Genomic DNA, 23116 nt, shown 5'->3' on the forward strand with positions numbered 1-23116 from the left:
GCAGGGTGACAATATACAGCCTTGACATACTTTCCCTATTTGGAACCAGTCTGTTGTTCCATGTCCAGTTCTAGTTTGCTTCCTGTCCTGCGTACAGATTTCTCAAGAGGCAGGTCAGGTGGCCTGGTATTCCCATCTCTTTAAGAATTTTCCAGAGTTTGTTGTGGTCCATGGGGTTGGAAAGAATCAGACACAACTGAGTGGCTGACCAACAATAAACCGCCTGCACTCCTGTGGGGCTTTATTCAGGCTACAGGACTGCAATTAGCCTGATGTCTGTCTTCCCTTTGTGAGGGACACAGGGCCCTAGCCTTCGCCTCTGCCCCAATACCAAATGTGACTAGCCTATCCTTTACTCTCAGTGTGTTTGCCTGAGTTCCTCTCTGCTCCTACTGGAGAAAGATCCATCTCTGGCCTCAGTGGCTCAGACAGTAAAGCGTCTGTCTACAATGTGGGAGACCCGGGTTCGATCCCTGGGTCGGGAAGATTCCCCTGGGGAAGGAAATGGCAATCCACTCCAGTACTATTGCCTGGAAAGTCCCATGGACAGAGGAGCCATAGGCTACAGTCCATGGGGTCACAGAGAGTCGGACACGACTGAGCGACTTCACTGGCCTCAGGGACTTTTCAGTCTAACAGAGGTTAGCTGCTTGAATACAAGGTTCTAACAGCAAGGTACTAGGATGTACTCCAGTGTTCTTGCCTGGAGAATCCCAAGGATGGGGGAGCCTGGTGGGCTGCCGTCTATGGGGTCGCATAGAGTCAGACACGACTGAAGCAACATAGCAGCAGCAGCAGCAGCAGGATGTATTGGGGGTAAGGAGGTGGGCAGGTTAAGACAAGTTTTCCTGCACAAGCTGCAAAAATGACCCTTGCCAGAAGTGGTGGTGTTTGAAGAGCGGAGATTGGAAAAGGGAGGACACCCTGGGAGAAGGGGACCCATGGATGGCAGGGAAAGCAGAGGTAAACACTCCATGCAGAGTAAAAGGAACCCTTCCTGCACACCTGGGCACTGGGGTAGCTGTCTGACGGGCTTAATCTCATCTCTCATCTACTCCTCCCACAACACTGGGAACCAGATCCCATAATCTTCATGAGGAAAGTGAGCCTAGACAGTCCCAGCACGTTCCCAAGGTCTCATCTCCAGCAGGTGATGAGCCCTGGATGTGAACCCTAGCATCTCACACCAGAGCCCCTCTGGACCACCTTACAGCACACTGCCTCCCAGGATTCCCGCTAAGTCCTTTTGGCTGGCTGCTGAGAAAAGTAGAAAGTCAGATTGAAAGGGAGGTCGTGCATCTTGTTCCTTGTTGCTCAGTCGCGTCAAACTCTTTTCGACCCCATGGACTGCAGACCCCAGGCTTCCCTGTCCTTCAGTCTCCCAGAATCTGCTCAAACTCATGTCCATTGAGTCAGTGATGCTATCTAACTCTCTCATCCTCTGTCATCCCCTTCTCTTCCTGCCTTCAATCTTTCCCAGCATCAGGGTCTTTCCCAATGAGTCAGTTCTTCACATCAGGTGGCCAAAGTATTGGAGCTTCAGCTCCAGTATCAGTCCTTCCCATGAATATTCAGGACTGATATCCTTTAGGATTGACTGGTTTGATCTCCTTACAGTCCAAGGGACTCTGAAGAGTCTTCTCCACCTCGGCCCTATTCAACCACCTCCACCCTCCAGCATTTCAGGTGCACAGCAGTAGGAGGGTTTTCCACACCGACATGCCAAGGAAGATACTGACATTCCCTCCAGAGGGAAACAAGCTCAGAAAATGTCACTCCCTATATACCCCGCATCTGCTTCACAAGTTCATCAACATCCCAAAGAGAAGTCCCTTCACTCTGTTTAACCCAGCACTCGCCACCATTTGCCCATCTCACTCGGCCTGGCTTTAGTGCCTGCAGGGCAGTGCCCGGCTGTGTACTTGGATTTGACCGTGAACTTCAGGGGAGCCTGGCAGGCCCGGTTGCCCTTGGCGGGGGTGGGGTGGGGGTGGGGTTGCCTGCCTCTCCGCTGTTTCCACCGACTCGACTGTGCCTGGCCTTTGGAAAAGTCTGGCATCATTTTCCTCACTTGCCTGAAAAGAAAAAAAGGTATACACGCTTCCCTGGCCGGGTGTTGGGGCTTCCCTGATAGTTCAGCTGGTAAAGAATCCGCCTGCAATGCAAGAGACGATTTCTGGGTCGGAAACCCCGGTTCCATTCCTGGGTCGGGAAGATCCGCTGGAAAAGTGTTAGGCTACCCACTCCAGTATTCTTGGGCTTCCCTTGTGGCTCAGCTGGTAGGGTGTTGAGAGATGAATCAAATGAGTGAATCAAAGGTACTTTCCTTGTTTGACAGAGAACAGTCAAGTTCCGCTGCTGGTTTCGGGGAACTCGGGAGGAAAGACCTCGTTAAGCTCACGCCGGCTCAGTGGCTGCGCTGATGCCCGCGATCCTCCCCGTGGGCCCGAGGACGCGGGCGCGGAGGACTTGGCCGCCGGCGGGCAGGGCGTCCCCTCAGGCCCGGCTCTGCGAGCGGGAGCGGCGGGCGGAGGAGGGGCCGCGGGGCCTGGCGCCTCCGCGCTTCCGGGGCAGCGGGCGGCCGAAGGCACTTCCCCCGGACGGGCGGGCGGCCTCGCGCCGGAGCCCGCGCCCCGCACTGGTCGCGCCAAGGCGGCGCCCGGCGCACCCAGGAGCAGGTGAGCGCTGGGACCCCGCGGGCCGGGATGGGCGGGGAGAGCAGGGGGCGGGGCCGGCAGGACCCCCGCGGGCAGGGGAGCCCCCCTTAGGCCCGCGTCCGACCCAGTTGGCGGCCGATCCCCGGTCCCCGCTCCCGGACTTGCCCGTCTCCTCCCTGGGACACCTCTGCCGGGTTCGCCATCATTTCCTCTCCGCCCCTTCACCTGGCCGCCCGTAGCACTCACACGGCGGAAACGGGGTGAAAAGGCCCTCGGAGAGCGCTGTCACCTTCTCTGTCGCCGAGAAGCTCGTGCAGAGAGTCCTTGACCCTGGGCAGCCTGGCTCGGTCAGGTGGCTTCCGTCTTGACCCGTAGATTCTTTTCCCTCCAGTCTCCCGCCTCTTTCTCTGCTCGCAGCCTCTCTCTTCTCTGATGGCCTTTGTGACAGTGTTTCAGCAAGAGCAGGGCTACACTTAAGGGTAAAGGTTTGTGAGGGGGGATCCCTTCCACAGTCATGTCGTGAACCTAGGCCATGGTGTGGTTGTGACAGTACTGAGCGAGACAGAGTCAGCCCCCGGTCCTCCACCTGGAGACACGGGGAAACACACACACCCAGCCAAGTGCAGCTGAGAGACCAGAGGATGAGGTACACACTTGAGCTGACCCAGGGGCTACAGAGAGTCAGAAATGACCCACCATCAGAGGAAGTCGCCGTCTAGTTAGTTTTAAAACCTTTTATAAAAATGGATGTACAACCTACATGCAGAAAAGTGCCCAGATCTTAAGTGTACAGCGTACCCAGTGTCACTGGAGGATAAATAAAACATCATTCACACTCCAGGTGCCCTTCTGGGGGAGGTGTCTTCCAATCACTTCCACCTAAGGATGACTGCTACCCTGGCTTTAACATCATAAATAATTTTACTTGGGTTTGAACTTTGAAAACTTGGGGTCATACTTCTGTGCTTTTGTGTGTGGTGTTTTGTGCTCAATATGTTGATTAACTCTTGTTGCATTTAGCGGTGGGGCTTCCCTGGCAGCTTAGCAGTGAAGAATCTGCCTGCAATGCAGGAAATGTGGTTCGATCCCTGGGTCAGGAAGTTCCCCTGGAGGGCGGCATGGCAACCCACTCCAGTATTCTTGGCTGGGAAATGCCATGGACAGCGGAGACTGGCAGGCTACAGTCCATGGGGTCGCAAAGAGTCAGACACGACTGAAGCGACTTATGCATGCATGTATCGGTAGTTCACTTATTTTCATTGATGTGTAATTTTGCGCTGTATGGATCGACCCCAGTTTATTTCTGCATTCTACTGGATACATAGATGATGGATATGGATTGTTTCCAGCGTGGAGTTGTTGTAAATAGTTATGCTGAGGCTTTCTTATGGTTGTCTTTCGATGAGCATGTGTAAGTGCTTCTGCTGAGTATATTCCTAGAAGTGGAATATAGTGCCAAACAGTTTTTCAAAGTCCCTGTACCAATTTACACTCCTACAGGCAGTGCATGAGTTCCTGTTTCTTCACTTGCTTTCCAGTACTTGGTACTGTCTGTCCTCTTCATTGTAGCCATCCTGCTGAGTGAGGGGAAGTCGGGTTGCACTGAGGTTTAATTTGCATTTTTTCTGATGACTAATGAGTTGTGCATCTTTTCATGTCTGCTGGGCATTTGGATATCCTTTTGTGAAGCGTCTGTTCGATTCTGCCGCCTGTTTTTCCCAATTCATTGTTTCTTTTCTCCTTACCAGTTTGTAAGAGTTCCTAAATACTATGGATATGAGACATATTGGATATGTGATATTTTCTGTCTCAGGAGATTGCTTTTTCACTCTCTTGATGATGTCTTTTGAAGAACAGAAGTTCTTCAATTTAACATTGTCCAGTTTATCATTTTTTCCCTTATGGTTCTATTACTTAATGTTCAGTTTTTTTCTTCTTCTTTTTTTTTAATCGTTACCTATTGGGGACATAGAGGGTATGCGAAATGGGTGAAGGTAGTCAAAAAGTATAGACTTCCAGCTATAAAATAAAGAAGTTCTGGGGATGTAGTGAACAGCATGGTGACTATAGTTAATAATACTGTATTGTGTATTTGAAAGTTGCGAAGGCAGTAGTACTTAAAAGTTTTGAGAACAAGAAAAAAATTGCAAGTATATAGTAATAGATGCTAACTAGACTAACTCCAGTACTTTGGCCACCTCATGCAAAGAGCTGACTCACTGGAAAAGACTCTGATGCTGGGAGGGATTGGGGGCAGGAAGAGAAGAGGACGACAGAGGATGAGATGGCTGGATGGCATCACTGACTCGATGGGCGTGAGTCTGAGTGAACTCTGGGAGTCGGTGATGGACAGGGAGGCCTGGCATGCTGCGATTCATGGGGTCGCAAAGAGTCGGACACGACTGAGCGACTGAACTGAACTGAACTGAGACTTATTGTGATGATCATTTCTAAATATCTAAATAAATTGAATCATCATGTTGTTCACCTCAACTAGTACAATGTTAGATGTCAGTTATATCTCAGATTTTAAAAATCAGGAAAATAATCATAGTCAGGAAGATAATCGCCTATATTTTCTTCTAAAAGCTTTGTTGGGATTCTCATGTATATCTACTATCGATTTGAAATTACTTTTTTAGTATGTTGGAGTATGTGGGTCAAGATTCATTTGGTCCTACGAGGTGGTCTAAATTGACCCAGACCACCTTTCCCACTGTACTGCAGTGTCAGCTTTGTTATAAACGGGGAGAGTATATAGATGTGGGTCTGTTTCTGAACACCCTGTTCTTCCATTAGTCTGTCCTTGTATATGAATATCATTGTGCCTTAATTACTGTTGTTTTATACTGTCTTTATTATGCTGCTAGTTGAAGTCCTCTCAAAGTTCCTCTTTAAAAATTTTAGTTTTTTTTTAATATATCTGACCTCCCCACCCCCAAGCCTTTTTCAAAAATATATAAAAAGCAATCATTTTGAAAGCTCAAAAGGAAACTAATGTATAAAGGCATAATTTATAAACTGTATCCATCATTAAATTCATTGCTGCCACAATCTATATTACATTCAATGCCTGCAAATTTACATGAGACCTATGCAAAGCACATAAAAAGTAAATTCACATCATTTTAGTTTAAAACGACCTTTAGGATATAGTTTTAAAACAAAGGGAGTTTTTTACAACTTAGGAACTGTTTTCCAAAGACCAGTTTGCTACATTTGACAAAATATAGCAACACATTAAAATGCTTCCCATTCATGTTTGGTCAGTAAGATATATTCCTATATGACTGAAATACAGCTAAGGTTTTAGATTTTAACAACCAAAGTCACAATGCTTTTGGCTGATAATTTAGGGAGTTCCCTGGTACATTGACTAGTGGTTAGGATTCATCACTGTCAACTGCTATGACCCAGATTCCATCCCTGGTCTCGAACTGAAATCTCATAGGCTGTACAGTCAAAATATAAAAAAATAAAATAGTGGGCACTTCTATACACACATGCACACACACACACACATGAAAATTTTGACTTGCTATTTGTTTATTTTTGGCTGTGCAGGGTCTTCACTGCTGTGCGGGCTTTCTCTAGTTGTGACAAGCAAGGGCTCCTCTCTAGTTGCAGTGCATGGGCCTCTCATTGCAGTAGCTTCTCCCCTTATGGAGTATGGGCTCTAGCTGCTTGGGCTTCAGTAGCTGTGGCCTGTGGGCTTGGTAGTTGTAGCTCCGGGCTTCTAGGGCACAGGCTCAGTAGTTGCAGCGAACAGGCTTAGTTGCTTCTTAGCTTGTGGGATCTTCCCAGACCAGGGATTGAACCCGAGTCTCCTGCATTGGCAGGCAGATTCTTTACCACTGAGCCACCAGGGAAGCCCTTGACATGTTTGGTGCTGGTTTAGTCGCTAAGTCCTGTCCAAGTCTTGCGACCCCACGGACCGTTGCCCGTCAGTCTCCTCTGTCCATGGGAGTTTCCAGGCAAGAATACTGTAGTGGGCTGCCATTCCCTTCTCCAGGGGATCTTCCTGACCCAGGAATCGAACCCCGGTCTCCTTCATTGCAGGCAGATTCTTTGCTGACTCAGCTATGTTTAAAAGTCTTCAAAATTTACAAAATGTAGTGCTGAAAGCATTTGTACTTTGTTATATATTCAGCAAAAAGATTTAGTTTAATATAGATTATAAGACTTCAGTTAATTACCCAGAGTTCTATGACTATTTTCTGCCTGCTAGAGTCCCATCTTAAATCTGACTTTATAGCAAAATCAGTAGTTTGAAATTTATTTCACAAAATCAATCCCAAGATGTGCTGTGCACTTTTCAATTATTCCACTGCTTATATACATTGAGACAAGTGGTTCCTTGCGTCAGAATTACCTGAGAGCTCTTAAAAAATACGGACTTGCAGGCCCCACTTTATTGAATAAGAATTTCCAGAGGTAGCTATTTGTAAATTAATTAATTATTGCTTATTTTTGGCTGTGCTGGGTCTTCGTTGGTGCACACAGACTTTCTCTAGTTGCGGTGTGTGGGGACTACTCTAGTTTCGGTTCATGGGCTTCTCGTTTCTGTGGCTTCTCTCCTTGCTGAACACCAGCTTTACGGTTCACAGGCTTCCGTGGTTGGGGCGTATGGACTCAGCTGCCCCGCAGCATGTGGGATCTTCCTGGAGAGGAGATCAAACCCATGTCCCCTGCACTGGCAGGCAGATTCTTAACCACTGGACCACCAGAGAGGTCTGGTAGCTATATTTTTTAAAAGTTTTCTCGGTGATAATGATATGCAGCTTCGTTTGGGAACCACTGCTGCAGCCCACTAGATCAGTCTTTAGGTGCATCAGAATCCTGGAGTATTTGGGGGTTTTTTGTTAGTATTTTTGTGTGTGTGTATTTTGTTTTTTTGGCTTTGTGTGTGTGTGTGTGTGTGATTTCAGTTTTTTTGCTTGATTGGTTTTTGTTTGTTTTGCCGCAATATACAGCTTGCGGGATCTTAGTTCTCCAACCAGGAATTGAAACCAAGGCCCCAGCATTGAGAGCACCGAGTCCCAACCACTGGACTGTCAGGGAATTCCTGGGGGTACTTGTTTAAAAACCAGGTTCCCAAGTCTTCCTCCCAGAGATGTGATTCAGTGGATTTGGGGTGGGGCATAGGAACTGGCATTTTTAAACTCTTCATTGTGATTGGTCCCTGTGTTCACTTTAGTGATGCACGACGAATTACTACAAATTTAGCAGCTAAACCAACACCTGTCTGTTACCTCAAAGTTTCTGTGGATGAAGGGCCGGGGAAAGGCTTGGCTGAGTCTTTTGCTGGGGTCTTACCCAGCCAGCAGTCCAGGTGTTAGCTAGGGCTGTGGTGCCATCAGAGACACAAATGGGAAAAGAATCACTAATAAGCCCGCTCAGGTTATTTGTTGGCAGAATTCATCTCCTTGAAGCTGTAGGACTGAGGTTAGTTCTTGCTGGCCGTTAGCGGGACACCACTCTTGGCATCTCAAGGCTGCCCAAAATTCCTTGACACCTGACTCATAACATAGGAAATTCTCCCAAGTTAGCAATGGAGTCTCTTTCCAGTCTGCTAAGATGGACTTTTACACCCACTCCCATGCACACACGTAAATCTGTATTAATACACAATATCCATATATTGTGTGTTTCTATTCATCAATAGGTATTCATTATACCTAGTGATACATACATGCAATATGTATATTTGCTATTATATATAAATACTTATATATAAATTACACACAATATAAATATATTTATATTTATAAATATATGTATATAAATATTTACATACAATATAATATAAATATCTAAATATTTATATACACATCTTATATAGCAAATATACATACTGTGTATATATATCAATAAGTATAAACATATACACACATGATTAGGTTACTAATTATATGATCTATATATGTATGTATACATTTATAAACATATGCTTTCGCACACACACAGGCACCATACGCATAGTAACATAGTATGTGAGTGACATACTACAACCTTCGCCATACCCTGTTGTAAGAAGTTATATGTCCTGTCCGTGCTCACAGTTGTGAACATTGGGGCCACCTTAGTGTCCATAACTGTATTGTGTCTATCAAGCTATTAACAGTTCATTTCAGCACTTTAAAAAAATACTTATTTTGACTGTGCCAGGTCTTAAGTTGCAGCATGCAGGATCTTTAGTTGTAGCATTCAGTGAACTCTTATGTGGGATCTAGTTCCCTGACCAGGGATCAAACCTGGGCCCCCTGCATTGGAAGCGGGAAGTCTTAACCACTGGACCACCAAGAAAGTCCCATAATCTCAGCACTTTAAGGGACATTGTCCTGCAAGTTCTCATGAATCTTGTCCTGACAAGTGTTTCAGCAAGCGTTTGAGCCTTTGAAACCAATGTTCTTAATTTTGCAGTCAAAGATCAAATGAAGTGTAGATGATACTATATTCATCAAAGAAGTGAACAGCTCCCTCGAACCGTTTAGACCTTTAAGCAGACCAGTTTTTAGCACTTAGAGTCAATGCTTTCTCTATTCAGTAGCCTCACATACAATCAAAGATTGTGTATTACTTTCCCATTGCTTCTGTAACAAAGCACCACAAAGAGTGGGTTCGTACTGAATACATTCATTATCTTATAGATGCTGTGTATCCCATCTGGAGTTTCTAGGGAGGAATCCAGGCCTTTGCCTTTTCCGACTGCTGGAGGGCGCCGCGTTCCCGCTGATAGCCCCAGGTTGGCAGAACTCACCTCCTTGAAGAGGAGCCCCACAGTACCCCGACCTCTGCTTCTGCTGTCTCATCTCCTCTCCCTCTGACCCTTCTAACTCTTCTAAGACCTCTGCGATTACACTGGCCCGCCTCGATAATCCAGGCTCATCTTCCCATCTCCAGACCCTTAATCACATCTGCAACGTCTGCTTCTTCCAAGTAAGGTAGCTTATTTTCACCCAGGATTGGGATGTGGATGTCTTTGGGGGACCACTGTGGCATCTTCCACAGATAATATTTCCTGTTTAACAGAAATGGAATAGGAATTAGATAAGATACATAATCATATATCTTCATAGGTTTCAGTACATTCCCTATACAATAGGTACTGGAGACCAGTTAGATATTGAATAATACTTAATACACTTTGGGTTTTATTCAGTGGAGCTTTATAGTGTTTACTTCACATACTAAGTTCCTTCTTATAATATTAAAAAAGTATTCTAAAAACACTGACAGTAACATGCTACTGTTTTTTGGTTTTGGTTTTGTTTTGAAGAAGCTCTTCACTAATTATCTATCAAGTTTTCGTAATTATCTACAAAGTAGGTATTTAGGTCTATATCCTTCTACTTGATGAACTGTTTAAAGGAACAGGGAAAAGTGATTACAGAACAAATCAGAGACTAGATGGAATGAGTGATGAGAACTTCCAGTTGGAGATTTGGGTTCATTAGCTTCTTGCCTGCCTGACAAGTATGTCTTCTATATCTAACACACGACTATTACTAAAGCTTGTCAAGATTAAAGCATATCTGCGTGTGATCGCTCCACAACCTCGGCTGCACGAGAACTGAAAAGAAACAAGGAAAATGCAGTAGTGTTTTAGATTCTAGGAAGCAGACAGTGTACACAGTTAATGGAACTGATCTTCATTCTTGCTCAATTTTCCTTTGTCAAAGATGCTATTTCCTGTGTTTGAACTTTTCCATAATGTCAGTCACTAGGGCTTATACCAGTCCACTTCCAGTGGCTATTGGGCAATTGGATTTCTTCCTAGACAAACAATGAAAAAACACAGCTACTAAAAATCAGCATGTAGTGTCAAAAGGGTAAATTGATAAACTGAGAAACTGAATCTTAAATCTACATTGGTTAAGTATTCTAAAGCTTTATGTTAATTTTGAACCTTTAAGCTGTCATAAAAATATCAAATCAGTCTCCAGTTTGTGTGTCAAAGCCAAATAATGAATTTTCAAATTAAAACACAATTGAAAAAACATTTAAGATAAAAAGTAAGTAGCATGTCTACTCCTGAGGTGCTGGGGGCGGGGAGCGCGGCAGGGAGGGGAAGGACATCCTGAATGGCTGAAATGAAGATGTCAAGAGACAGCGACTCCTAGACTTCCTTGCTGGTCCAGTGGTTAGGACTCCAATGTAGGGGGCCTGGGTTCGATCCTTGGTCGGGGAACAAGAGCCCATGGGCTGCAACTAAGACCTGGCACAGCCAAATTAAAGTAAAAAAACAACTCCCAAATCTAACAGTAGTTACTAGGCACTGCCTCAGCCTCTCCACTTAGGGGGTCTGAAATCCAAAGCATATTAGGTAGGAAAAGAAACACAAATCTTTGTTAATGTTCCCATTTTCGTGTGTTTTTGGCTGGCTTAGCAGCTGTCTGCTTTGCTCTTTCAAACATGCCTCTTCCCAAGCCCATCCCAACTCCTCCTCCTGCCCCCCGAACACCTGCCCCACCTCTGCTGCTGCAGCTCAAGTTCTCTTTTTGAACTTTTACATGTTTTCCTGAATCATCAGTACCTCTTGTCTTCTCTCCGTCGGCTTGGCATAAGGGTGTTCAGCATTTAGCCGAATGAAGCATATTTGTCCAACATTGAAAGACTTTCTTCAACTTCTGAAAACTCTTTATCTCAGTGTGTCTATTCAGACATGTCCTTTCTCTGTGGCTTCCCAGGGCAGTGGGCGGGGAGGGGGCGGGGCAGGGTTGTCTTGACCTCTGCAGATCCATCAAATAGTGAGACAGCAGCCCTTGCTCTAGTGTCCCGTTCTCTGCCTTCATCTCCAGAAGCCACTAGATCGCAGTGACTCTGTTTCAGATCAGGTGGGCTCTGCTCCACACAGTATCCTCCCAGAAACCTAAGCAGAAAGAGTCTCCGCCATCAGGGACGTTGTGGTGGAAAGAGAACACAGCAAGTTGCCATCTGAGGTAGTCTTGGTCCTTTGCATTTCCATATAAATGTTAATGCCTTTTGACAGTCTCTTCCCTCCACTTCCAAAAAGTAAACCAACAACCTTCTGGAATTTGGAAAAACATTGACTATATCCCTCCAGTATCTAGCTTGTTTTATTTTTTAAAATGTTTATTTGCTGCACTGGGGCTTAGTTTCATCATACAGGGTCTTTCATCATGGCATGTGGACTCTCTAGGTGAGGCTCTTGGGCTTAGTAAGTCTGCGGCATATAGGATCTTAGTTCCTCCACCAGGGATTGAACCCAGGTCCCCTGCATTGCAAGGTGGATTCTTAACCACTGGACCACCAGGGAAGTCCCTGGATTATTTTATTTTTTCATTTATATTTATTTATTATTTTCTCTATTTGTGAAGAGCAGGTGCTTGGGCTTCTCATCTTGTTGTGGAGCATTAGCAGGCTCTAGAGTGCGCAGGCTTCAGTAGTTGCAATTTTCGGGTTCTATAACACAAGCTCAACAGCTGTGGCAAACGGGCTTAATTGCCCCAGGCGTATGGAATCGTCCTGGATGAGGAATCGAACCTATGTCTCCTGCATTGGCAGGCAGATTCTTTACCACTCAGCTACCAGGGTAATTTTTTCCTAAGCATTTATGCCATGTACTTTACGTAAATCATCTCATGTAGTCTTCACGATAATGCTGAGTAGGCTGCAGTATTATTCCCATTTCACAGATGGAAAAACTAGTTTTGCAAGAGTAAGTAGTTTACCAGAGGCCACAGTTCATAAGAGATCTAGGAACTCTGCCTGCAGAGTGTGTAAACTTTACCACTTTGTGCAGCTGAGGGAGAGAGGGAGGGAGAAAGGGCTGGATGGCTGGGGGGGTGGGGGGGGTGGATGGAGGGAGTTATTTGGGGAAATGCAGGCTTGGAGGAAAAGTCCTCCAAGGTTTCTTACATATGCTGGCTTTCTACTGCAAAATATCTGTATACCTTGACACGTAATTATTTGTTCAAATAGCAACAGACCTTCTTCTCTGATTTCAGCATTTACACAGGAAGTTCCTACAACGAGGTGCTTGCCAGTCACCCTTCCCCAGATCCTGAATGCAACCCTGGCCAGGTGGCGCAGAGGACAGTCACTCTGCTGGTCATGCTGAGCTCATACTCTGTAAGTCTGATCACTACACAGATTGGGGTTTCACTAGAAACCAGCTCTAATCCCAGTGGTGGCTGACCCTAATCCCATAAGGGACCCATTTAGAGACTGAGCTTCTGTCAGGCACCCAGAGAGAAAGAACTCCCAGAGCCCATGCCCAGGGACTGGGAGTAAGGTAGGTCCAGCTTTTGTGACCTGCTCTCTCTGTCTCTTGTAGAATGGCTGTTCCATGAGGTCAAGACTGGGGCCCCTCCCTTCTCCGACTTTACCAATGCCTGGTCTCATGGGGTTAGTTTGGAGCCCAGCACGATGGCATCATCAACCTCCTCCCCGGCTCCTGGCTCCAGGTCCAAGAAGCCTCTGGGCAAGATGGCTGGTGAGTGGACACAGACTCCTAATTCCAGGAGGCTGCCTGGTCCCCAAACATAGGCCCTGGAGAGATTCAAAGGAGGCTGATGGTGGCGGGGAGTGGTCCTGTCTTGAGCTCAGTGCCCAGGGCTCTGTGGGGAGTGAGGAGATGTGCCTCTGGGAACCTTCAATCATTTCGGCTCACTGGTCTCCCAGGTGTGCTCAGCTAATCTTCCCAGCCTGGAAACCACCATGCTGAGCACTTGACTTGATGTCTCTTGTCATCTAAATCACTCAGAACCATTCAGAGGAAGGAGATAAGCAGAGCAGACAGAGAGGACAAATCCACCTCCAGAACACCAAACTTTCTGTCCTGATCAAAAGCTGCAGAGGCTGAGCTGAAATTATATGGAGTACTCAACAATATGCCAGATATGGCATTATTTCCTCTAACCTTCAACAACAACTGAAATGAACCCATTTTCCAGATAGGGAAGTGGAAACATTGCCTGGCTTGTTTAAGGTCATCCAGAAAGCAAGCGGTCCACAATCAAATCTGTGGGGCCCTCCAAAGTGTGGTTTGGAATCAATCAGTGCTAAGGTCTGCAGGAGTTCTGGACAGTGACCTCCTTCCACATTTCCACTTTACCCATTTGGCAGGAAGCTAGGATTTCCCAGGGCTTCCCCAGTGGCGCTAGTGGAAAAAAACCTGCCTGCCAATGCGGGAGACATAAGAGATGTGGGTTCGATCCCTGGATTGGGAAGATCCCCTGGAGGAGGATATGGCAACCTACTCCAGTATTCTTGCTGGAGAATCCCATGGACAGAGGAGCTAGTGGGCTACAGTCCACAGGGCCGTGGAGTCGGACATGATTGAGGAGACTTAGCATGCACGTACCTAGCACGTAGGATTTCTCATGGCCAAAAGGTGCCAATCCCTGCCTCTCTTTCACTCCCCTTAATCTAAATCCACCTCCCCTGAGTGCTAAAAGTGGGTTTGGGGACTAACTGACATTTGCCAGCTTAACATAATTCTGCTTACAGACTCACAGATGGTTGACTAGTCATCTCGTGGGAAGTTCTGGTTAGGATGAGGGTATCAGAAACCAAAGGGCGTGGAGCAGGCAAAGCTATCTTCCCTAATCAGGCTGGTAAAACAGCTAGAGTTGTTGTTTTTTCTCATATTGTTGTTATACCAAAGATTTTTTTTTAAATTATTGAGGTATAATTGACATATGCTATTCCATTAGTTTCAGATGTACAACATAATGATCCAGCATTTGTATACATTGTGAGATAATCATCACACTAATTCTAGTTAACATCCATCACCTTACAGTTCCTTCTTGTGATGAGAACTTTTAAGATCTACTCTCTTAGTAACTTTCAAATATGCAGTACAGTAGGACAAGCTGGTTTTACATCTCTGCTGACTTATAAAACTGCCAGGCTTATTTATTTATTTTGGCTGTTCTGGGTCTTTGTTGCTGTGTGTGGGCTTTCTCTAGTTGCAGTGTGCAGGCTTCTCATTGCAGTGACTTCCCTTGCTGAGGAGCTTGGGCACATGGGCACCAGTAGTTTCTGCTCATGAGGGCTGGAGCTTAGTTCCCCCGAGGCACATGGAATCTTCCTGGACGAGGGCTGAAACCTGTGTCCCCTGCATTGGCAGGCAGATTCTCAACCATCGGGCCACCGGGGAAGTGCAAACAACCAGCTTTTATGTATCCCCCAAACCTTGAAAGACAAGGGGAAGTTTGGGGCAAGTCTTGAGGGATGGACACAGTACACAGAACAGCTGGTGTGAGAAGGTGGGAAGGGGAGACGGATTGGGGTCCCTCCCGAGGTGACTCTTCTCTGGAGGGGTCCGGAGGAAGCCCCTGCTGAGAACTCCAAGCCTAAGCAATGCCTCTCTCCCTGCAGACTGGTTCAGGCAGGCCCTGTCGAGGAAGCCCACGAAGATGCCCGCCTCCCCAGAAAGCGCCCTCAGTGACGTTTCACAGCCGAGCTCACTGGACAGCCCCCCATCCCTGGGCCCCAGCTCAGAGGTGTCTCCCATCCCTACACCGTCGCCCCGGGGCGCCAGCGGTGGCAGCGGCAGCAGCAGCAGCGGCCGCTGGAGCAAGGCCTATGATGTGTGCGTGTGCCACAGCGAGGAGGACCTGGTGGCCGCCCAGGAGCTGGTCTCCTACCTGGAGGGCGGCGCCGCCAGCCTGCGCTGCTTCTTGCAGCTTCGCGACGCCACCCCCGGTGGCGCCATCGTGTCCGAGCTGTGCCACGCGCTCAGCAGCAGCCACTGCCGCGTGCTGCTGATTACCCCCGGCTTCCTCCGGGACCCGTGGTGCAGGTACCAGATGCTGCAGGCGCTGAGCGAGGCTCCCGGGGCCGAGGGCCGCACCATCCCCCTGATGTCCGGCCTCAGCAGAGCCGCCTACCCCGCGGAGCTCCGATACATGTACTTCGTGGACGGCCGCGGTCCCGAACGTGGCTTCCGCCAAGTCAAGGACGCTGTCATGCGGTGTAAGCTTTGGGGAAGGGCTTGCTCTACCTGGGCTTTTAAGAGACACCAGTGTGGCCTAGTATGGGCTTCACTCTATTTTATCTTTTTAGGAAAATATTTGCCTGCTCAGCATCTTTTAGCTGGCGGGGATCTTCCTTGAAGCATGAAGGCTCTTTCAGTTGTCACGTGAGAACCCTTAGTTGCAGGGAGGCAGGATCTAGTTCCCTGACCAGGGATGGGACAACCAGTACCCACTCCGCCCCGCATTGGGAGCACAGTCTTAACCACTGGACCACCAGGAAAGTCCCTAGGCTTCACTTGATTGCACTTGGCAAATACTGTGGGGTGTTTGTTTTTTTTTTTTTACAAACAGGTTTGTGGCAACCTTTCCTGGTCAGATGATAATTAGCTTTTTTTTTTTTTCTTTTTTAGCATTATTTATTTTTAAATTAGGGCTGCCCTGGTGGCTCAGATGGTAAAGAATCTGCCTGTTATGCAGGAGACCCAGATTTGATCCCTGGGTGGGGAAGAGATCACCACTGGAGAAGGAAATGGCAACCCACTGCAGTATTCTTATCTGGAGAATTCCATGGACACAGGAGCCTGGTGGACTACAGTCCATGGGGTCACAAAGAATCGGATATGACTGAGCAGTTGTTCCTATTCCTATTTTTTAATTAAGGCATGTACATTTTTTTAAATCAACTTTTTGTTGAAGTTTATTTGATTTACAATGTTGTGTTAATTTCTGCTCTACAGCAAAGTGATTCAGTTATACCTATATTTTTTAATCTTCTTTTCCATTATGGTTAATCATAGGATATTGAATATAGTTCTCTGTGAAGGTATGTACATTGGTTTTAAAAACATCACGCTTTTGAACACTTAATAGACGACAGGAGAGTATAAACATAACTTTTACATGCACTGGGAAGCCAAAGAATTTGAGACTCACTTGACTGCAAGATTTGCTTTATTATGGTGGTCTGTAACTGAACGTGAAGTGTTTCCGAGGTCTGCCTGTAGTTCAGGATGCAGGCTCTGGAGAAGACCATGTTACCTGGGTGAGTTACTTAACTGCTCTGTGCCTGGGTTTTCTCATTGGTTGAATGAGAATTCTATTATATACCTAAATAAGTATGTACACTAAGCAGGTATTCAGGATACTTCCTGCCACATGTAAAGTACTCGTAACAGGCAAGGCCTAGCACATGTCAAGTCCTCAATAAATACTAGCCATTAACTTCATTACTGGGACTTTCCAGGTAGCTCAGTGGGTAAAGAATTAGCCTACAATGCAGGAGTCACGGGTTGGATCCCTGGGTTGGAAAGATGCCCTGGAGGAGAAAATGGCCACCCACTCCAGTATTCTTGCCTGGGAAATCCCATGGACAGAGGAGTCTGGTGGGCTACAGTCCATGGGGTCGCAAAGAGTTGGACACGACTGAGCGACTGAACATACACACACATAAACATCATCATTACTAGTATTAATAGTATTAGATTTCTCTCATTGAGGTCAGGTTGGCCTCAAGAGCTAGGAATGTCTACCAAGAGCTAGGAACATGCCAGGAGGGACCCTGGTTTAGTATTGGTTTAGTAAAGCAAACAGGTGCAAAATAATAGGAAAGGATTGCCCATGACAAGCATATCCAGGGAGGGGCAATATGTAACAGTGGGTTTGGAAGGTAAAATATAGACTAAAAGGCAGCGGAGGCGGGGAGCTGTTGGGGAAACAGAGATGCTGGGATCTGAGTATGGTGACAAGCTCTGCGCCTCTTGGATCTCTTTCAGACCTGCAGACCCTTGGCTGATGCTTGATCCATCACCACAGCACCCAGAAAGTTGGAGCAAAGTGGGAAATGGAGTTAGAGGGACCAGGGCCTGGGATTTCAGCAGACACACTGAGTTGTAAGGAGTGAGTTTGCAGGACATTGCATGTGACCCAGGGATCAGACTGTCTGTGGCCTCCATATCCGTGGGCTCTCAGGAAGGACCCAGGGAAGTTGGGGAGTCCCCCCAGGAAGGCCTGGTGAGGCTGGGGACTCCCCCTGGAAGGCCTGGGGAGACTGGGGACTTCCCCAAGAAGGCCTGGGGAGGCTGGGGATCCCCCAGGAAGGCCTGGAAGAGCCAGAAAGTGGAGGTGGGAGGAAGTGCTGATACCAAGATATGGCCCACGTGATGCCACCTGCGTGACTGGACATGAAGCCTGGCAGGTCGTGTCTGTGTCTTCATCCCCTGTAATCGGGCACTGGTGTTGAGGTGCACTCCTCTCGAAGAGGTGGCTCACCTGAGTAAGGAGCTGGAATCCTGGACCACTTGCCTCAGCTGCGTGGTTTTCCACGGTGTCCGGGGAAGCCCTCAGCAGGCGTCAGGAAAAAGCAACAGGTATGGTGTCTTTCACACTCACACTCCTGCTGGGGTCTCCCTGTGATGTCGTTCACATCTGAAAGGTATAAGGAAGATGCCCTCAGCATTGTTGTTTGTTTCCACTGCACGCCTGTCATTCAAGACCCACACCCAGAGACCATTCAGAAGAGACAGGAGAGAGCAGGGAGCAGGTGGGGCGAAGAGAAGGGAAACTCAGACCTTTTAGCTGGGATCAAAAGCCCACTGTCATGAGGGCTTCAGCAGGGATCTGGCCAGAACTCATGCTTTCTCATGCAGAGAGCACCTCACCTCTGCACTCAGAGGAATCAGCATATTTCCTCTGGAGAATGGTATGTTTTCAATAAAACTTGTCGTTGAGCTGAAATGAACTTATTATTTCCCTGATGTGTACTTTTGTGTCTCTTCATCCACTCCCCTCCGACACATCTCCTTTTACTGAAAAAAAATATACACATATATGTATTTTTTAAAACTGAGATATAATTGACATATATTAGTTTCAAGTGTACATGATTTGCTATCTGCATATATGAAAAAACCTTTAATTACAAACTATCTTATTATATATGAAAGGACTAAAGAATAATGTAGTACACTCACATACTCTACACCCAGCTTAGAAACAGACCCTCACAAGCCCCATGTTGCTCCCTATCTGCCCTTAATTATATTCTCCTTCTCCTACTAGAAGCAACCACTATCCTAAATTTTGAATGTTATCACTCTTAGCTCTTCTCTAGAAATTTATTACATATGTATGCATCCCTGACAGCATACATGGTTTTGTATTGTAAATAAGTGGTGTTATGTTTACAGATTATGCAAATTCCTTCCTTTGGCCATATGTTTGTGAGATGTATCCATGTTGATGCATGGAGCTCCAGTACAGTCACTTTCATTCCATTATGTAAATATACCACTGTTTAGCTGCACATTCTTTTACAAATGGACACTGGGTTGTTCCCAGTTTTTTTTTTGCTATTGAAAACAATAAGCCTGTGAGCATTTTTATTCTTGTATATGTTTTCCAGGGCAAGATCTTCTAGGATTTAACCTAAATGGGGAATATTCAAGAGTATCCAATGGTCTTGGTAGAAGATATGAAATTTTCCTCCAAGTTGATTCTGCCAATTTCTGTTCCTACCCTGTGTGTATAAGAGTTGCCACTTTTTCATGTTCTTGCTAACAATTAGAATTATCAGGTTTTTTAATTTTTATGTTTTGCTGCACTACACAGCTTTTGGGATCTTACTTCCCTGACTGGGGATTGAACCCAGGCCCTGGCAGTGAAAGCGCTGAGTCCTAAACACTGGACTGCTAGGGAATTACTTAGAATTATCAGTTTTTTATGGCTTCTCTAGTAGTTCAGATAGTACAGCATCCACCTGCAATGCAGGGGACCAGAGTTCAATCCCTGGATTGGAAAGATTCCCCTGGAGAAGGCAATAGCAACCCACTCCAGTATTCTTGCCTGAAGAATTCCATGGACAGAGGAGTCTGGTGGGGGAAAGTCCACGGAGTCACAAAGAGTCAGACACAACTGAGTGACTAACACAGACACACAAAAACGTCGGTTTTTTAAGTGTGTGTGAGTTTGGTGGGTGAATACTGGTACCCTGTTGTCATAATATTCTTTCTTCTCTTTTGCCTTTATTTTAAAAAATATACACTAAAAGGAAGGAGGCAATTTGACAAATCCCTGTATACCTATCACCCAGTTTCAACAATTACCAGCTCAGAGATAAGCTTTTATTAACAATAACCCTACACATAAATTACCTCCAGATCCTTTGAAGCAAAACCTAGGTGTTATTTTATTTCTAAATATTTAAGTATGTCTCTCTAAATTATTAGAAGCTTTTTTTTTTTAAAAAAAGATATGACCACAATATAACAGTATCTTTTAAAGAAGTTTTATTTTTTAATGTAAACACTTCTATTTGCAGTTTGCGCTTTTTGTGTCTTCTTTGGGAAATCTTCCCTACTCTTATATTTTCTTATAGAAGGATTTTACATTTGGTTCTTTAATCCAGCTGGATGTCTGGATGTTTGTTTGGGTTTGTTTTTGTTGCTCCCGATTTGTAAGTCAGAGAACCATTTCCCCCCATTTGAACAGCCAGTCTTTACTGGCGTCCTTCCTCCCCCACTGACTGTGCTGTCTCTGGTGTTTCTGTCATATATCACACACCTAGGCTCTCCAGGCTCCTTCCTTCATCTGTTCACGCACCCTGTGTCAGTGGCACCCTGGCTTGCTTACTGCGGCTGTTAGTAAACCTCAATGATTGACAGTCAGCTCTTCCCACTTCTTTTATTCCTCAGAATCACTTCAACGCTTCCCGTTCCTTTATTCTTTCATATGAATTGTTTATTCAGTGCGTCAGATTCCAGGAATGGGCCAATTAGTATTTTTATTGGACTTAACATTGAGTTGAGAGATTAATGTGGAAAGAATAGATGTTTTAATATTTTGTAAAAATGTTATGACTCCATTTCTTTGTCTTTAAATGTATTTCAATAAACTTTGTATAAATCTTTTCCATATTGGGCAGTCACATTTTTTATGAGATTTATTCCTTAGCATGTCATATTTTCTGTTGCTAGTGAAAAAGGTATTTTTATTTATTTTGTGCTGCAAAAAGCTTTACTTTTTCCATGTGGTCCAAAGCTTGAGAGAGGGTGTTAAAAAGCTGCCTAATGGCTGTAGAGAGGGGCTTCAGGCAGAAGCCCTGACGTTAGGGGGCTCCTAAAAGGCCCCTGGGTTCCAGAGGTTCCTAGTCTTGCTTGAGGGTTAGCCTTTTGAAGAGATATTCGTCCAGTCCTGCCTGGGGACCAGCCAGCCTGTGAAGGTTGGTCAGGTGGTTACCTGTCTTCTTGATGAGTTTCACCTCCTTATCTAGGGAGTGGTTCTCCAGGAAGTCACAGATGTGGGGGTCTGCACGGGCAGAACCCAGGCCATGCAGATCCAAAATGGCCTGCTCTAGGTTCGTCTCCAGGAGAAGGGCAGCTTCAATAGCGTCCTGGGTTTTACCCCCACTCCTCTTGAGACAGCTTCTGCACCTCCAGGAAGAGGGTGCAGCCGCTGCGCTGGCTTGGCATTTTCAAGAAATGCTTGAGGACCCTCGCGCTTCTCCTTGGACGATTTGCAAAAGAAGTGGCCCACACCCTCCAGAGCCACCATGCTGCAGTCCAAACAGAAGCCCAGAGAGAGGGAGGTGTAGAAGGCCCGCAGTGTAAGTGACTGACCGCGGCCACCACCTCGGTGGCGTAACTCTGATCAATCTGGGAGCTCACGGTTGATCAGTAATAAGGAGTTAAGCTCCAAAAATGGTGCTGGCTGGTCCTGGTGATCGTGGACAGCTGAGTGACTGATTCTGAAGGCTGCCACTGGAAAAAAGATTGGAGGGTGGTGGGAGGCTGGAGCGAGGGCCATCCCTGGGTCTGTTCCGTCCAAGCACTGTTGAAGCAAGAGATGGATCTGCCAGACTGCAGAGGGAACTACAAGTTATTTTTAGATTATACTTTTTGTCTGTTACTGGTGAGCTTCCCTGGTGATTCTGCCTGCTAATGCAGGAGACATGGGTTTGATCCCTTGGTGGGAAAGATCCCCTGGAGAAGGGAATGGCTACCCACTCCAGTATTCTCGCCTAGAAAATCCCATGGACAGAGCCTGGAGGGCTACAGTCCATGGGGTTGCAAACAGTCGGACACAATGCAGCAACTAAACAACAAGAGGTGAAGACTAAAAAACTGGCTGAAATAGATTTTTCAGTTTGAATTCCTGGATCATGTAGGCAGTATGAATCTAAATTCTAAACCTGAATGGAAATTGACCTGTGATTACAAGTTTTCAGGATTTTTGTTTTTCCCCCTTCTCTCCAGAGCCAGATGTTGAGGCAGATAAGTTTCCTATTTTTTGTTTCCTCCAGTGGGACAGCTTTTTAAAAAATTTCTAGGTAGTTGGCCTTTCATTGAGGTGGTGGCCCTTTACAGATGCTGCAGAGAAATTATAAATAGAATTTTTACATGGCAGTGTCTCTAGCTAGAGACCTACTGCCTTCTCTCTTCCCTCAGCACCGGCCTCCACGAGGGCGGGCCAGCACAAGGGGATCAAGGACAAGTAAACCCGAATTAAAACGCTGGATGGGAGCAGGTCCCAGGAATCTGAGCTCCTAGGCTCCTTAGCGCCGAAGAGCCCCCGGCTCTGGGCACGAAGCACGTCGGGAGTTGTAGTCGCCACCCCCGTCGGAGGAGGGAGCAGCTTGTGAGGTTTGCGCAGGCGCACACCTCCCGCCCGGCAGCATGGCGGAGCTAGCCTATCCTCAGAGCAAGAGAAAGCGCGAACTGGACGCCGAGGAGACGGAGGCATCCAGCACAGAGGGAGAGCAAGCGGGCGTTGGGAATGGGACTTCTGCCCCTGTCCGCTTACCTTTCTCCGGCTTTAGGGTGAAAAAAGTGCTGAGGGAGTCTGCGCGGGACAAAATCATTTTCCTGCACGGGAAGGTACCAATAGGCAGTTCTGGGGAGGGGATATGGAAGCGGGTGACCCAATCGTCGCCTCAGAGGCGGATTTTTTTTTTTTTTAATAGATTCTTCGGAAAATACCAATCGCTTTCCTGCGTCGGGGGAGGCAGAGTGTACTAAAATGCATCGGAGGGTTGGTTGGTGGAAGGGACAAGATTATCCGTGAAATTAACTAAGGGAATTAACACGCGTAGGGCTAAATTTCCTAATTCCTCTTTTACTAAAATAAAGAACTAACACCAGTAGAGTGTATTGCCGATTAAAAACCACATGTTGAAGTCCCTAAGCATTCATCGTTCATTCTTTGAACCTGTAAGATGCTAGTGAAAGTGAAAGTGTTAGCCGTTCAGTTCTGTCTGACTCTGCGACCCCATGGGCTGTATCCCACTAGGCTCCTCTCTCCAAGGGGTTCTCCGGGCAAGAATACTGGAGTGGATTGCCATTCCCTTCTCCAGGGGATCTTCCCAACCCAGGGATGGAACCCACCTCTCCTACATTGCAGGCAGATTCTTTACTGTAAGGTGGTAATTCAGTTCAGTCACTCAGTGGTGTCAGACTCTTTGTGACCCCATGGACTGCAGCTCACCAGGCTTCCCTGTCCATCACCAACTCCCAGAGC

The 23116-nt window shown here is 46.5% G+C and overlaps 2 protein-coding genes and 1 long non-coding RNA gene across 12 annotated transcripts in view; 2 read left to right on the forward strand and 1 right to left on the reverse strand.

Annotated features, from left to right (window-relative positions):
• The first annotated feature begins 1998 nt into the window (after window positions 1-1998).
• TIRAP (TIR domain containing adaptor protein) lies at window positions 1999-20515 on the forward strand. 10 transcript variants are annotated; one of them, XR_011251727.1, is made up of 7 exons: window positions 1999-2091; window positions 2339-2678; window positions 12629-12752; window positions 12958-13116; window positions 15009-15605; window positions 16085-16267; window positions 17380-18344. XR_011251727.1 is itself a non-coding variant. In XM_069565452.1 (6 exons), exons 4-6 carry the CDS (start codon window positions 13050-13052, stop codon window positions 16062-16064), a joined length of 711 nt encoding a protein of 236 aa, XP_069421553.1. In that variant the 5' UTR covers window positions 2020-2091; window positions 2339-2678; window positions 12629-12752; window positions 12958-13049; the 3' UTR covers window positions 16065-18344. The 10 variants fall into 10 exon arrangements, 8 of the variants coding, with proteins under 8 accessions (XP_069421553.1, XP_069421557.1, XP_069421555.1 ...); XR_011251726.1 differs by lacking the exons at window positions 1999-2091; window positions 16085-16267 and adding exons at window positions 9308-9402; window positions 19008-20515 and having other exon boundaries at window positions 17380-17973; XM_069565452.1 differs by having other exon boundaries at window positions 2020-2091; window positions 16018-18344.
• On the reverse strand, window positions 9179-22500 carry LOC138426730 (uncharacterized). Its single transcript, XR_011251730.1, has 4 exons — window positions 22403-22500; window positions 18265-18411; window positions 17876-18031; window positions 9179-9678 (listed from the first exon to the last, which is right to left on the reverse strand). It is a non-coding gene; the product is annotated as an uncharacterized lncRNA (long non-coding RNA).
• The window catches only part of DCPS (decapping enzyme, scavenger), a 43234-nt gene continuing 40634 nt past the window's right edge, over window positions 20517-23116 (forward strand). The window contains exon 1 of the mRNA XM_069565450.1: window positions 20517-22476. Within this exon, the coding sequence (XP_069421551.1) occupies window positions 22276-22476 (201 nt within the window). The 5' untranslated portion in view covers window positions 20517-22275. The remainder of the gene's footprint in view (window positions 22477-23116) is intronic.

Source organism: Ovis canadensis, chromosome 21 (assembly GCF_042477335.2).
Source record: "Ovis canadensis isolate MfBH-ARS-UI-01 breed Bighorn chromosome 21, ARS-UI_OviCan_v2, whole genome shotgun sequence".
In the NCBI taxonomy this organism is placed as follows: domain Eukaryota; kingdom Metazoa; phylum Chordata; class Mammalia; order Artiodactyla; family Bovidae; genus Ovis; species Ovis canadensis.